General features: G+C 41.1%; 1 protein-coding gene across 2 annotated transcripts; it reads left to right on the forward strand.

The window, feature by feature from the left end:
- Positions 1-219: 219 nt before the first annotated feature.
- Positions 220-9,970, forward strand: LOC133557803 (nucleoside diphosphate kinase A-like). Of its 2 annotated transcripts, none has more exons than XM_061908607.1 (5): positions 220-374; positions 3,689-3,821; positions 7,322-7,423; positions 7,499-7,611; positions 9,578-9,970. In XM_061908607.1, the coding sequence occupies exons 2-5, from the start codon at positions 3,693-3,695 to the stop codon at positions 9,690-9,692; spliced, it is 459 nt and encodes a 152-aa protein (XP_061764591.1). In that variant the 5' UTR covers positions 220-374; positions 3,689-3,692; the 3' UTR covers positions 9,693-9,970. The 2 variants fall into 2 exon arrangements, with proteins under 2 accessions (XP_061764591.1, XP_061764590.1); XM_061908606.1 differs by lacking the exon at positions 220-374 and adding an exon at positions 3,606-3,629.
- Positions 9,971-12,696: the final 2,726 nt, after the last annotated feature.

The following is a 12,696-nucleotide window of genomic DNA, read 5'->3' on the forward strand; positions in this document are numbered from 1 at the left end:
CCTTCACGCGCCCTCAATATGCGCCATTTTGGTTATGTTTCGGAAGAGGAGGGACTAATTGAGGAGCAACTCAGCAGTGAAAAGTCATGAACAGGAAAAAAAAGTCTAAATACTAGGATTGTAAATCATATTAAAACAAATAGTGCAGTACGCGTACTGACAAAAGTAATCTATTTGAGACCATTTTCATAATGCCGGCGGTCAAATTCAGGGCGGAAACCAGACATCCGGAAATGAGTCATCATTTGGGGCGCGTCGTTCTTGACACTTCCGTAGTCTGCCCGCAGATAAAGAGCCGTAGCGCGAGTGCAGGCCTTCTCTTTCCGCAGCCGGACCAGCTTACACGTCAAGCCGCAACACATCACCATTATAAGGTAGAATAACTTTTTGTCGGAAGAAACTTACATTTTAGCCCCCTGGCTTGTTTAAGAACAATCTTTCAATTCATATTGAAGTCTGTATTATATTAACTCTAACTATCGTTTAGAGCTGTACGTATACGTGTCTTTTGTTTAAGCCCATATAATATATATGGACTGTATGTATGTGTGTATTAATATTCATGTATGTTTCCAATTAAAGGGTGGAAAATATAATGCCCCCTTATGATGTTTAAGTTTGTTTTATGGCATTTTTGTCCAGTGCAGATAAGGAGGCAATAATGTTCTGTAAGGCCTTTTTTTTTTCGGTTGGCTCGGTTCCTATGCAATGTGACTCAAAGTCGGAAAATGTGAAACATCCATCCATCCGTCTTCTACCGCTTATTCCCTTTTTTGGTCGCGGGGGGCGCTGGCGCCTATCAATGGTTAGTAAAGTTAATGGTTTCACACCACATGTACGCACTTAATCACACATAGGGTTGGGCACCCAATCTGGTCAGTGCCAAGTTTGAGGAGTCATCTCAGTATTTGATTGATTTACAGCAAAGGTCGGCAACCCGCGGCTCCGGAGCCTTATGCGCCTCTTTGGCCACTCGGATGTGGCTCAGCTGCATTGTCGCCAACCCCCCCGAAACAATCGGATCTTGGTGCCTCTTCCGGACATCATTTTCCGATTTTCACTGGGACTACAATATTGAGGGCGTGCCGTGATGGCTTTACGTTTACCGTCCTCTACGACATGTCATCGCGCCCGCCTTTACACCACGCTATCTGCGTGCCGGCTGGACGCATACATTTTGCTGCTTTTATCGTCACACGTACGAGATTGCAAGGTGTACTTGGTCAACAGCCATACAGGTTACACTGAAGGTTGTGATATAAACAACTTTAACACTCTTACTAATATGCGCCTCACTGTGAACCCACACCAAACAAGAATGACAAACACATTTCAGGAGAACATCCACACTGTAACACATCATAAACGCAACATAACAATTACCCAGAAACCCCTGCATCCATGACTCTTCCAGGCTATATTATACACCCCGCGCCCTCAACCCCGCCCACCTCAACCTACGCAAGGAGAGGGGGGGGCGGGGTTTGCTGCTAGCGGGGCGTATAATATAGCCTGGAAGTCACTGATGCAGGGGATTCTGGGTAATTGTTATGTTACGTTTATGTGTTACAGTGCGGATGTTCTCCCGGAAATGTGTTTGTCATTCTTGTTTGGTGTGGGTTCACAGTGTGGCGCATATTAGTAAGAGTGTTAAAGTTTATATCACAACCTTCAGTATAACCTGTATGGCTGTTGAACAAGTATGCCTTGCAGTCGTGTACGTGTATCTGCAGAAGCTACATACAACATGATGCTGGGCTGGCAGGCTGTGTGCACATGTTGTAGAAGGCGCCGAAGGCAGTGGCTTCATAGCACGCCCATATTATTGTTATACGCGTGACCATCAGCAGATATTCACGAGAATGGTTGCGGCTCCCATTGTCTTCTTTATTTTGTGAAACAGGTCAAAATGGCTCTTTGAGTGGTAAAGGTTGCCGACCCCTGATTTACAGTATATTGGAGTGCAGCTGGGATAGGCTCCAGCATCAGGGTACTTTTTTAAAATGAATGGGTGTGCATACATCTCCCCTTTATTTTCATAAATATTATCCCAGCTGCACTCTGGTGGAGGAAGGTAGTAATGGGGGGGGGGAAAATGCATCCAAGTCCTTCAATACATGCATTTCCTTTCCTCTCACGATGATAAATATTTGGACACCTGATGAATATCGTTGTATATGTGTTGCAAATGTAGAATATATTATTTTATTGGTTCCTTCAGGAGAGTTCCCTCAGAAAATATAAAATTCCAGCAGAAGTGTACAGAATTGAGATATAATTTGAAAAAGTAAATAATGGAGGTATAAATGGAAATTAAATAGAAAATATAACAGTTAAATAAGAATATAACAATAGATATTAATCAGTAGAAAAATGGTAACACTGCTGTTTATTGCACTGTTTTTTGTTGCAGTTTATTTCAGTATTGTTGTTTTACGTTCCCTGTCATCCTAGTAACCCCCCTCCCCCCAGAGAGGAGTTGCACAGTCTAACGGCGTGTGGGACAAAGGAGTTGTATTCTAGTCTATTAGTCCTGCTGCACTTGGGATGAAGCAGTCTTTCACAGAACAGGCTCCTCTGGCATACTGATAACGGTATGCAGAGGGTGACTCGCATCATCCATGAGGCTCAGTAGTCTTTCCCCTCAGTTCTCTTCTCTGCCACCGTCACCAGAGAGTCCAGTTTTATTCCGATCGTAGAATGGTCATAGAGTTCTATTCTATATCTGGAATTTCTGTATACAGATGCCATTTTTTTTTTTTTTTTTTTTGTTAAATGCTGACAATTGAATGTTTTGACTATTTTTGAAAGTATGCAAGTGTTGAACAAGCTGCTTTTAAAGCCATTTTCACTGGAATGATTTATAAGTCTGAAATATTACACTTAAACTGAAGGATGGACGTTATTACATAACATTCTCATCTTTTTTCATACATTTGTGATTTGGTGATGTACATTGTTCAGTAAGGGTGAGCGTACTCAAAGCTGGAGACAGAGCGTTTATCTGGGAGTAGGCATTGATGGTGTGATGAATTATGACATTTGGAAAAATGAGAGCATTTGCCTGAGATGGTACAATGAAGAACCAAACCAGGAAGTCTCTTAGGACTCTTACAGACTGTTATAGCACTTATTTTTTTCAATAACATTGCAACCGCTTGTGATTTTACAAATCTTATCATATTTTTCCTTTAGTTGCATATTGAACCTCAACTGCCTTAACCTCAATGTACCAGTCTCCCCAGAATTTTCTGCAGAGCCTTGTTTGAAATGTCAGCTTTTATAGGGTTGTTAACCCAAAATTGCCATAGCAGTTGCCTTGTTTTTTTTAGTTGTGTTGGAATGGTTGAATTTGTATAATCGCAACATTGCAAACTCCTGAAGGGTCTTAATAACTGTAAACTACAAACCGTGAATGACTATTGGTTGCAGATGAGTCAGCAAGTTAGTCACATGATTTAACTGTGTTGGTGCAGCAAAGGGAAAGTGCGGATAAAGACAGGCTTTTAGTCTCTGAGTTAAAGTGAAGGTGATCGGTCGCACTGCTGCTTTGACGTCTATGTCCACACAATGGGATCCGGGCCGTCTGCGGGCGGCCAAACAGTTGGTTGTGCTAAATGCAAGCAGATGTGAGGACTGACTTGTCTCCTTTGTTATGAATGATATTGATTTTTTTTCTTTGTTTCAGAATCATGGCAGAGCCACAGGAGCGCACCTTTATTGCCATCAAGCCTGATGGTGTGCAGAGAGGCATCATTGGAGAGGTCATTTCTAGATTTGAAAAGAAAGGTTTCAAATTGATTGGCATGAAAATGGTTCAAGTAAGTCAATCCTCTGTTGTATATTGGTGTTATTTTTGAAAATATAGATGTCTTTTATGTTCTGATAACTTGACTTGTTACCTCTGTAGTGAAACCTGGCAATAGTTCCCTTTTTTAGTCTAGTATTTGCATACTTGACTGCGGATAGTGACAGAAAACATGTGAGCTGATTAGCAGCAGAGTCTATTCTTGACACGAGCATCTTGGATAATCGAGTCAGAGCCAGTCAGCTTAAACTGTTCATTTGCAAACCTTTTCAAGGACGTTTCTATTTGCTACTTTCTAAAGCGCTCAATGCTAAAATGTCAAACTATTTCATCTACTTTTTACTCAATTGAGATGTATTAAATTAGATAACTCGTAGGTGGGAACATATTTTTGTTAACACTGTTATTGCTGTCTTGAATTCTCACAAAGCAATGTTCTTAGTTTTTGCAAATATGTGCCATTTATCTTCATATGAGTGAAACTTTAATTTTGGCAATTTTACCAGTTAATTTAGATTCCCATACTAGTATATTTGGTGTGGGGAGCATTTAGATATGTTTTGTAAAGAGGTTAAAAACCAATCCGGGTTAATGTAGGCCTGAGTGATATGGCCTGAAAATTAAATCCCAGATATTGTTTTGAAGAACCTATTGAATACAAAGATAATTCAGATTTTTTTTTTTCCTTTTTATTTAAACAAAAACAAGTAGTTTGAAATGATACTGCAAAATTCTAATTTGTAAAGTGTGCTTTTTATACTAGCAATAAATTGTACTTTTTATGGAGTAAGTTTCCATCCATCCATTTCTACCGCTTGTTTCTCTTAGGGTCACGGGGGTGGGATAAAAATTTCAAATAATTAAATTAAGAGCTTACCTTGAGCAGCAATACTTCTGCTTGAATAGAATAATTATGTTGACAAAATGTTAATCGGCCTACGCATTAGGCTTCTTTCTCTTCATACGTACTGTACCTGCTTTAAATGACTCCACCATAGTAAGGAGATTTTTAGTCCGTATTTTGCTTGTTGTGTCTTGTTTACCTCGTGAAAAAATATATTTCTAGCACTCTGCCTGTTGTGCTGCTGGCATTTTCGAAACAAACTTTGCAGGGTGCAGTCACTTTTTTCACGTCTGTTGCCGCAAAAACACTGACACCTTTCTTTGTAATAAATGTCTCGCTCTCGTTGGTGTTAGCATTAGCCATGTTTAGCTTTGTGTGTTGTAGGAAGGAAAGGGACGATGGAAGCTACGGAAGGAGAAGGAGAAAATAATCAATTTTCATACATTTTAAAAACTTGAATATATCGACTTTGACCGCCTAGATTTTTGTTTTAAAGGGAATGACTGTTATTTCTGTATGCATTGGGGTTTTTTTTGTATTCTTTCTAGAATTAAATTTCTGAGTTTTTAGAAAAGCGCTTCAAAAAATGTATTGTATGTCAGCAGTAAATTAATACATTTATAAAAAACCTCATGTTACAGCATTACGTAGTGACTTATTTCTCCAACAAACGCTTGTAAAAAGATTGTTTATATCAATTAACCATAGAATACTGTATGTATACTGTATTAATTTGTTCTTTGTATTGAATGTTTTTTTTATTAAATCTTATCGTAACCCATAAATCAAATTGTCCATCACAAAGGTGTGTAAGAAACTACAATAAAACCTCGATTTCCAAGCTTTTTGTTTTTGAACATGGTTTGTAGACCAAAATGTTTGTAATCTAAAGCCATGTTCCTTGAGAATTTAGGTAAACATGAATAATTGTTTCTAGACTCTACAAAAGTCCCTCTTTTCATAAAACTATACTGTGTCAAAGTAACAAAACATAAGGGCTAATGGTTAAACAACCTTTTTTTTTATCCAAACACAATGTTACAGCCAGGATAACTGTTAACACATTTACCATGTGTCTGCAAATATTTGGCGTTGTTGAACACTCTGGAAGTTTCCAAGTGATAAGAGCAGTAGTCACTGCTAGCGTTAGCACAAACTAGTTGTGTGAGGCGATCCTTCAACGGCTTGTCTCCCGGTAGTTCCTTCTCCTTTGTAATAAAGGTCTGCTGTGGCATACCTCTAAGGCAGGGGTCGGCAACATTTACCACTCAAATAGCCATTTTGACCCATTTCACAAAATAAAGAAAACAATGGGACCCACAAAACTCTTTTGAAATTTAAAATTAAATAACATTGCATACAGTTTTTTTTTTTCTGCTTTGTGCTATGTATAAACCAGGGGTCTCGGACACGCGGCCCACACCTTACTAAGAAAATTTAATGTTAGTGCCGCCCGCGAGTTTAATATGAATACAGCATTACACTTGCCAAGCCTCCCAAATTTTCCGGGAGGCTCCCGAATTCTCAAAGCAACTCTTCTTGCGAACATCTGCTGATTTTCACCCGAACAACAATAATAAGGGCGTGCTATGATGGCGCTGCCTTTAACGGCCTCTACAACATGTTCAAACAGCTTGCCAGCCCAGTTACAGTACGTGTTGTATGTGGCTTCCGCAGACACACGTACACTACTGCAAGGCATACTTGTTCAACAGCCATACAGGTCACACTGAGAGTGCCCATTTAAATGACTTTAACACTCTTACTAATATGCGCCACTCTGTGAACCCACACGAAACAAGAATGACAAACACATTTCGGGAGAACATCCGCACTGTAACACAACATAAACACAACAGAACAAATACCCAGAATCACATGCATCCTAAATTTCCTGTCTACATTATACACCCCCGCTAGCACCAAACCCCGCCTGCCCCCTTCGTGCGTCGGTTGAAGGGGGTGGAGTTAAAGTTAAAGTTGTTTATATCACAACCCTCAGTGTAACCTGTATGGCTGTTGACCAAGTATGCCTTGCAGTCACTTAGGTGTGTTAACAGAAGTAGCGTATTGCCTGTGACCGACCGGCACGCAGATAGCATGGTGTAAAAGCGGGCGCGACGGCATGTTTTAAAGGACTTTAAAAGCATTGCCATCACGGCACGCCCGCAATACTGAAGTCTCTGTGAAAATGGTAGAATGTTAACCCTGGGTGATTTCCAGGAGAGGCACCAAAATCCGGAAACCTCTCGAAACAATCGGATGGTCGGCGATTATGCAGTTGAGCAACATCAGGGTGATCAAAGAGCCGCATGCGGCTCCGGAGCCCCGGGTTGCTGACCGCTGCTCTAAGGTCTCATCACATTTTAAAGACTTGCTGCGGAACAAAGCCCCCTTCGCTGATACAATCCTTGAACTAAAGGAGCCACAAGCCGATTCGTACGTCAAGACATGGTTAGCACACAGAGTTGTATTTGACGTGGGGTAAAGGTTTGTAAACCAAAAAGTTTGCAAATCGGGGTTCCACTGTATCTCAAAAGTGGCCTAAAGCATTGTATTTCAGCTTTTTAAAGTTTTTCATTTGCCAAATGTATTGTAAAATGGGCCATAATGTAAATGTCAGTGGGCTGCAAAAACTAATGTACTCTTTCTACATGTTCATGCTGCAGGCAACTGAGGATCTTCTTATGAACCACTACATCGACCTGAAAGACCGACCATTCTTCCCAACACTCATTAATTACATGAGTTCCGGTCCAGTAGTTGCCATGGTAACGTTTTGATTACAAAAAGCCTGGTAAAAGTTTGAATGTTTAATCTGTTGTCCTCCCATTTAAAATTGTCAGGTGTGGGAAGGCAAAGGTGTTGTCAAGACTGGCAGGGTGATGCTTGGTGAAACCAACCCTGCTGACTCTAAACCTGGAACCATCAGAGGAGACTTCTGCATTGATGTCAGCAAGTAAGTGCCAGCTTTTAATAGGCCTGGGCAGATGGTTTGTTAATTAATCAAACTATGAATAAAAATGAACTTTTTAACTTGCATTGATCGATAAATTGCGATGTTTGTGTTTTCATCGCTTCTCTCTTTCAAACGGGGAACGAGGGTTCTCTCTCCATCGCTTAATAGTAAAATTAAATGAACAGAGTGAAGCCTCTTGTCATATCACCAATTTTTGTCTCGGAAGATGCAGGTGCTGTAGGTCTAGGCCAATATTCGGTAAGTCAATTAACCGACGATAAATTAAACCTAAGTCGGTAAGTTTTCCAGTGTCGATGAATCGCTATGTGTACGCTTCTAGAGAATTCATGCTATTCATCGGTTTCAGCAGCTGTGTGCATTTGTGCTAAAGCTGAGTGAAAGGAAGGGAGTGAATTGTCTTGTCTTTCATTAGTGTCTTCTACTCTTTGTGTGGCAAAGCGATGCTGTTGGCCCGTGAGCATCAGTGTTTGGCGAACAAGACAGTCTGCTAAGGCGGTCATTCATTTGCATCGGTTTTTGCGGGTGCAAGTGTTTAAACTACAAATTAGCAGAGAGTATTAATAATAACCACTGTTAAACTCCTGACAGGTAAATATTAAATGAATATGATCGAAAAACCGTCATTCATAACTGCACTTTGATGATGCTTTCTTGCTTGCTAGCTTACAAACTAATTTGTAGACAACAAACATTAACTTCTTTCCCCATTACGAAACATTATTCCCCCATCTAAACTTTTAGAAACACATTGTCTAAACAACTGAACTACAGTATTCACATTAAACATAAAGGATGTGCTGATTTTGCACAAAATGATCGATAAACTCAACAAGTTGAAACAGATGGACACTGACTCTGTTCAACAGGAATTGAACTCACGTGATGTTCCATTAAAACTGGAAATGAAACTACTGATCACTTTTTATAATTTAAAATGTAAGCAGATAAACATATTAAAATACAAAAACAATATTGCTCTTATGAAGCCAGAACAATATTTCCTATTTTCCTCTGCCAAAAAAGTATATTATGTGGCTATTTATTTTAGTTATTAAAAAAAAAACTTTGTTAAAAGATTTTAGTGTGTATAACTTTTTAAGCACATTGAGCTATACCGCTATAAATAACTTGATCATTTTGTTCACAATAACTTTATTTAGCCATTTTGTTTATTGTTTTGGTTGTGTATATTTGAGGGTCTCCCACTTAGAACCTATTTTATTGATTTTGTCAGATTTTTATTCAAGTGCAGAATTTTACACTTGAATACAATTTTTGTGCAGAATTTTATTCAAATACAAATAAATAAAATAAACTGAAATATTCCCACATTTGTGCGGTGGCATTTGGTTTGTGATCATTTTGTCCATGTGAGCTGCTACATACTAAGTAGTTGGGGTGTGTGATGCTAGAAGGCCAGTGGCCCCGCCTTACCACACATTCCAGCGAGTAATACTGCTATGGTACAAAAGTGTGACTACTCTTGAAGCCATTTATCGACGCTGGTAAACGTACCTACTTTAATTTTCATACATTTTTAAAAAAAAATTTCAATTGACTTACCACTTCCAAAGACATGCACCTGGGGGTAGGTTGATTGGCAACACTAAATTGGCCCTAGTGTGTGAATGTGAGGGATGGATGGATGGACTTATTCAATATCAGCCCAGACTTATGTATACCCGCATCACTGGTTTAAAACCAGTTTTAGTTGTAACTTCTTTCATACGTCAGAATGTGATAACGTTTTTTTACATGGGTCTTAAATAGTTTCTCACCAAAATTCATGCAATAAATAAAGTTCTTATAAAGTCATGACTAACCCTGCATATATATTATACCTCTACTCCATTGATTGAGCTTTTGCCAAAGGTTGTGGGAAAGGGCAAATAAGCAGATTTTATTTACCTGGCTTTGTTTGCTTAATGTTTCTTTTTGTCAACAGAAACATCATCCATGGCAGTGACTCTGTGGAAAGTGCTAAAAAGGAGATTGGCCTGTGGTTCAAAGCAGACGAATTGAGTAGCTACACTAGCTGTGCCTTCAGCTGGCTCTACTGAGTGCTGTTGTGCAAACATTTGCACACTTAGTAGGGACAGAGAGTGTTTTTGCCTCTTTATCAAACAATAGAAAAGAGAAAGGTAGTTTTGATCAATTGCTTTCCGATCTTGAATCCATTGTGTACTTAGGCTCATTCTCCTAAACATTCCTCAAAGGACAATGTCAGTTCTGTCCAACGTATACTGTACTTGAAATGTCATTCAAATCTGTTGATCTGTTTGTTCTGCCTTGTGTACACCTACAATGGATTTGAAATAAACATGACACAATGACAAAATATTTGCTTGTCATTTTTGTTGAATAATTGGGCTTTTGTAATGACTCTTGTGGTAAAATTGCTTGCTATCCAGAGTCAGACCGTCAACACAACTGCCGCAGAGTCAAATTATAATTTGCATAGAGAAAAGGTGAGCTTTTTCATTCTTCATTGCTTTGTCCTCGCGCTTCAATTTCTACTTTTTTCTTGTCTGCAAGTTCGACAGATCACATGTTGCTGCTATAAATACTATTAAAAATATTTTTTATTTTTCTGAGGGAACTCCTGAAGTAATCAAAGTACTATCTAAAGATGATCCCGCTGCATCTGTAGACATTTGCTTTAGTCAGATTCCAAAGCATCCTTCGCAGCAATATCAAACAGTTCATTTGTTACCTTTTGAAGTTATTCATGTTTTCAGCACCATCTGACCTCATTCTATTATCCTTGAGAGGAGCATGGCTATGTGGTAGTGATTCTCCCAACCTGAGAGATGCAGGTTTGATCACCAGTACCCTATGTCCTAGTATCCTTGAGCAATATACTGGACCTCCAGTTGCTCTTGATGCTGTGTCATCAAAGCACTTAATAGTACCTTCAAAAGAGCAGCTAGGATTTTCATTAGTTGTCTTTGGCAGCAGTCCAACTGTTGCACAAGTATTGCAGCATTTTACCCTGTAAAAAAAAATTAAAAAATTACTAGGATTTAAATAGCCTGGGGAATCTGTGGTGGACTCCTATTTCTGGGGCTGAGGTAGTTAAAAAGCTCCTTGGTGGTAAGGCCCCAGGGGTGGATGAGGTCCGCCCGGAGTTCCTTAAGGCTCTGGATGCTGTGGGGTTGTCTTGGTTGACAAGACTCTGCAGCATCGCGTGGACATCGGGGGTGGTACCTCTGGATTGGCAGACCGGGGTGGTGGTCCCTCTCTTTAAGAAGGGGGACCGGAGGGTGTGTTCCAACTATCGTGGGATCACACTCCTCAGCCTTCCCGGTAAGGTTTATTCAGGTGTACTGGAGAAGAGGCTACGCCGGATAGTCGAACCTCGGATTCAGGAGGAACAGTGGTTTTCGTCCTGGTCGTGGAACTGTGGACCAGCTCTATACTCTCGGCAGGGTTCTTGAGGGTGCATGGGAGTTTGCCCAACCAGTCTACATGTGCTTCGTGGACTTGGAGAAGGCATTCGACCGTGTCCCTCGGGAAGTCCTGTGGGGAGTGCTCAGAGTATGGGGTATCGGACTGTCTTATTGTGGCGGTCCGCTCCCTGTACGATCAGTGCCAGAGCTTGGTCCGCATTGCCGGCAGTAAGTCGAGCACATTTCCAGTGAGGGTTGGACTCCGCCAAGGCTGTCCTTTGTCACCGATTCTGTTCATAACTTTTATGGACAGAATTTCTAGGCGCAGTCAAGGCGTTGAGGGGTTCCGGTTTGGTGACCGCAGGATTAGGTCTCTGCTTTTTGCAGATGATGTGGTCCTGATGGCTTCATCTGACCGGGATCTTCAGCTCTCACTGGATCGGTTCGCAGCCGAGTGTGAAGCGACCGGAATGAGAATCAGCACCTCCAAGTCCGAGTCCATGGTTCTCGCCCGGAAAAGGGTGGAATGCCATCTCCGGGTTGGGGAGGAGACTGCCCCAAGTGGAGGAGTTCAAGTACCTAGGAGTCTTGTTCACGAGTGGGGGAAGAGTGGATTGTGAGATCGACAGGCGGATCGGTGCGGCGTCTTCAGTAATGCGGACGTTGTACCGATCCGTTGTGGTGAAGACGGAGCTGAGCCGGAAGGCAAAGCTCTCAATTTACCGGTCGATCTACGTTCCTATCCTCACCTATGGTCATGAGCTTTGGGTCATGACCGAAAGGATAAGGTCACGGGTACAAGCGGCCAAAATAAGTTTCCTCCGCCGTGTGGCGGGGCTCTCCCTTAGAGATAGGGTGAGAAGCTCTGCCATCCGGGAGGAACTCAAAGTAGAGCCGCTGCTCCTTCACATCGAGAGGAGCCAGATGAGGTGGTTCGGGCATCTGATCAGAATACCACCCGAACGCCTCCCTAGGGAGGTGTTTAGGGCACGTCCAACCGGTAGGAGGCCACGGGGAAGACCCAGGACACGTTGGGAAGACTATGTCTCCCGGCTGGCCTGGGAACGCCTCGGGATCCCCCGGGAAGAGCTAGACGAAGTGGCTGGGGAGAGGGAAGTCTGGGTTTCCCTGCTTATGCTGTTGCCCCCGCGACCCGACCTCGGATAAGCGGAAGAAGATGGATGGATGGATTTAAATAGATTTTTTTTCACACTAAAATCCTGTAATCAAAATCTACTGACGAATGACTGACACCCTCATATTTTACAGCAATGAACTTGTTTCACAGAATAGAATACTGTTCTAGTCCTGAAAATCACAACAAATTACTGTACATTTATCAGATTTGTGTCTTAAGGGAGTATGGAGACTTCATTGCACACGTGTAGTGTGCTGTTAAAGTGTAATTAACAATGAAATCACGATTGTGAAGCTACAGCATTTATTGTATTGTACAAAACTAAAACTGAAGTAACAGTATTATGTAACTTTACTGAAATTAACTCTAAAAGCACCGCTCTGCAGTAAGAGTAAATTACTGTAAATGTTAGTGATGCAGTTATTAGTAATTTGCTTTAAAATTACATTTAAAAAAAAGTTTAAAGTAAGTATTGGCCAGCTGATTGGGAACTCTTGTTTGGTCTGGCCTACAGTACATGCAAATGGCTGCACTGTT

Source organism: Nerophis ophidion, linkage group LG08 (assembly GCF_033978795.1).
Source record: "Nerophis ophidion isolate RoL-2023_Sa linkage group LG08, RoL_Noph_v1.0, whole genome shotgun sequence".
Classification (NCBI taxonomy): Eukaryota; Metazoa; Chordata; class Actinopteri; order Syngnathiformes; family Syngnathidae; genus Nerophis; species Nerophis ophidion.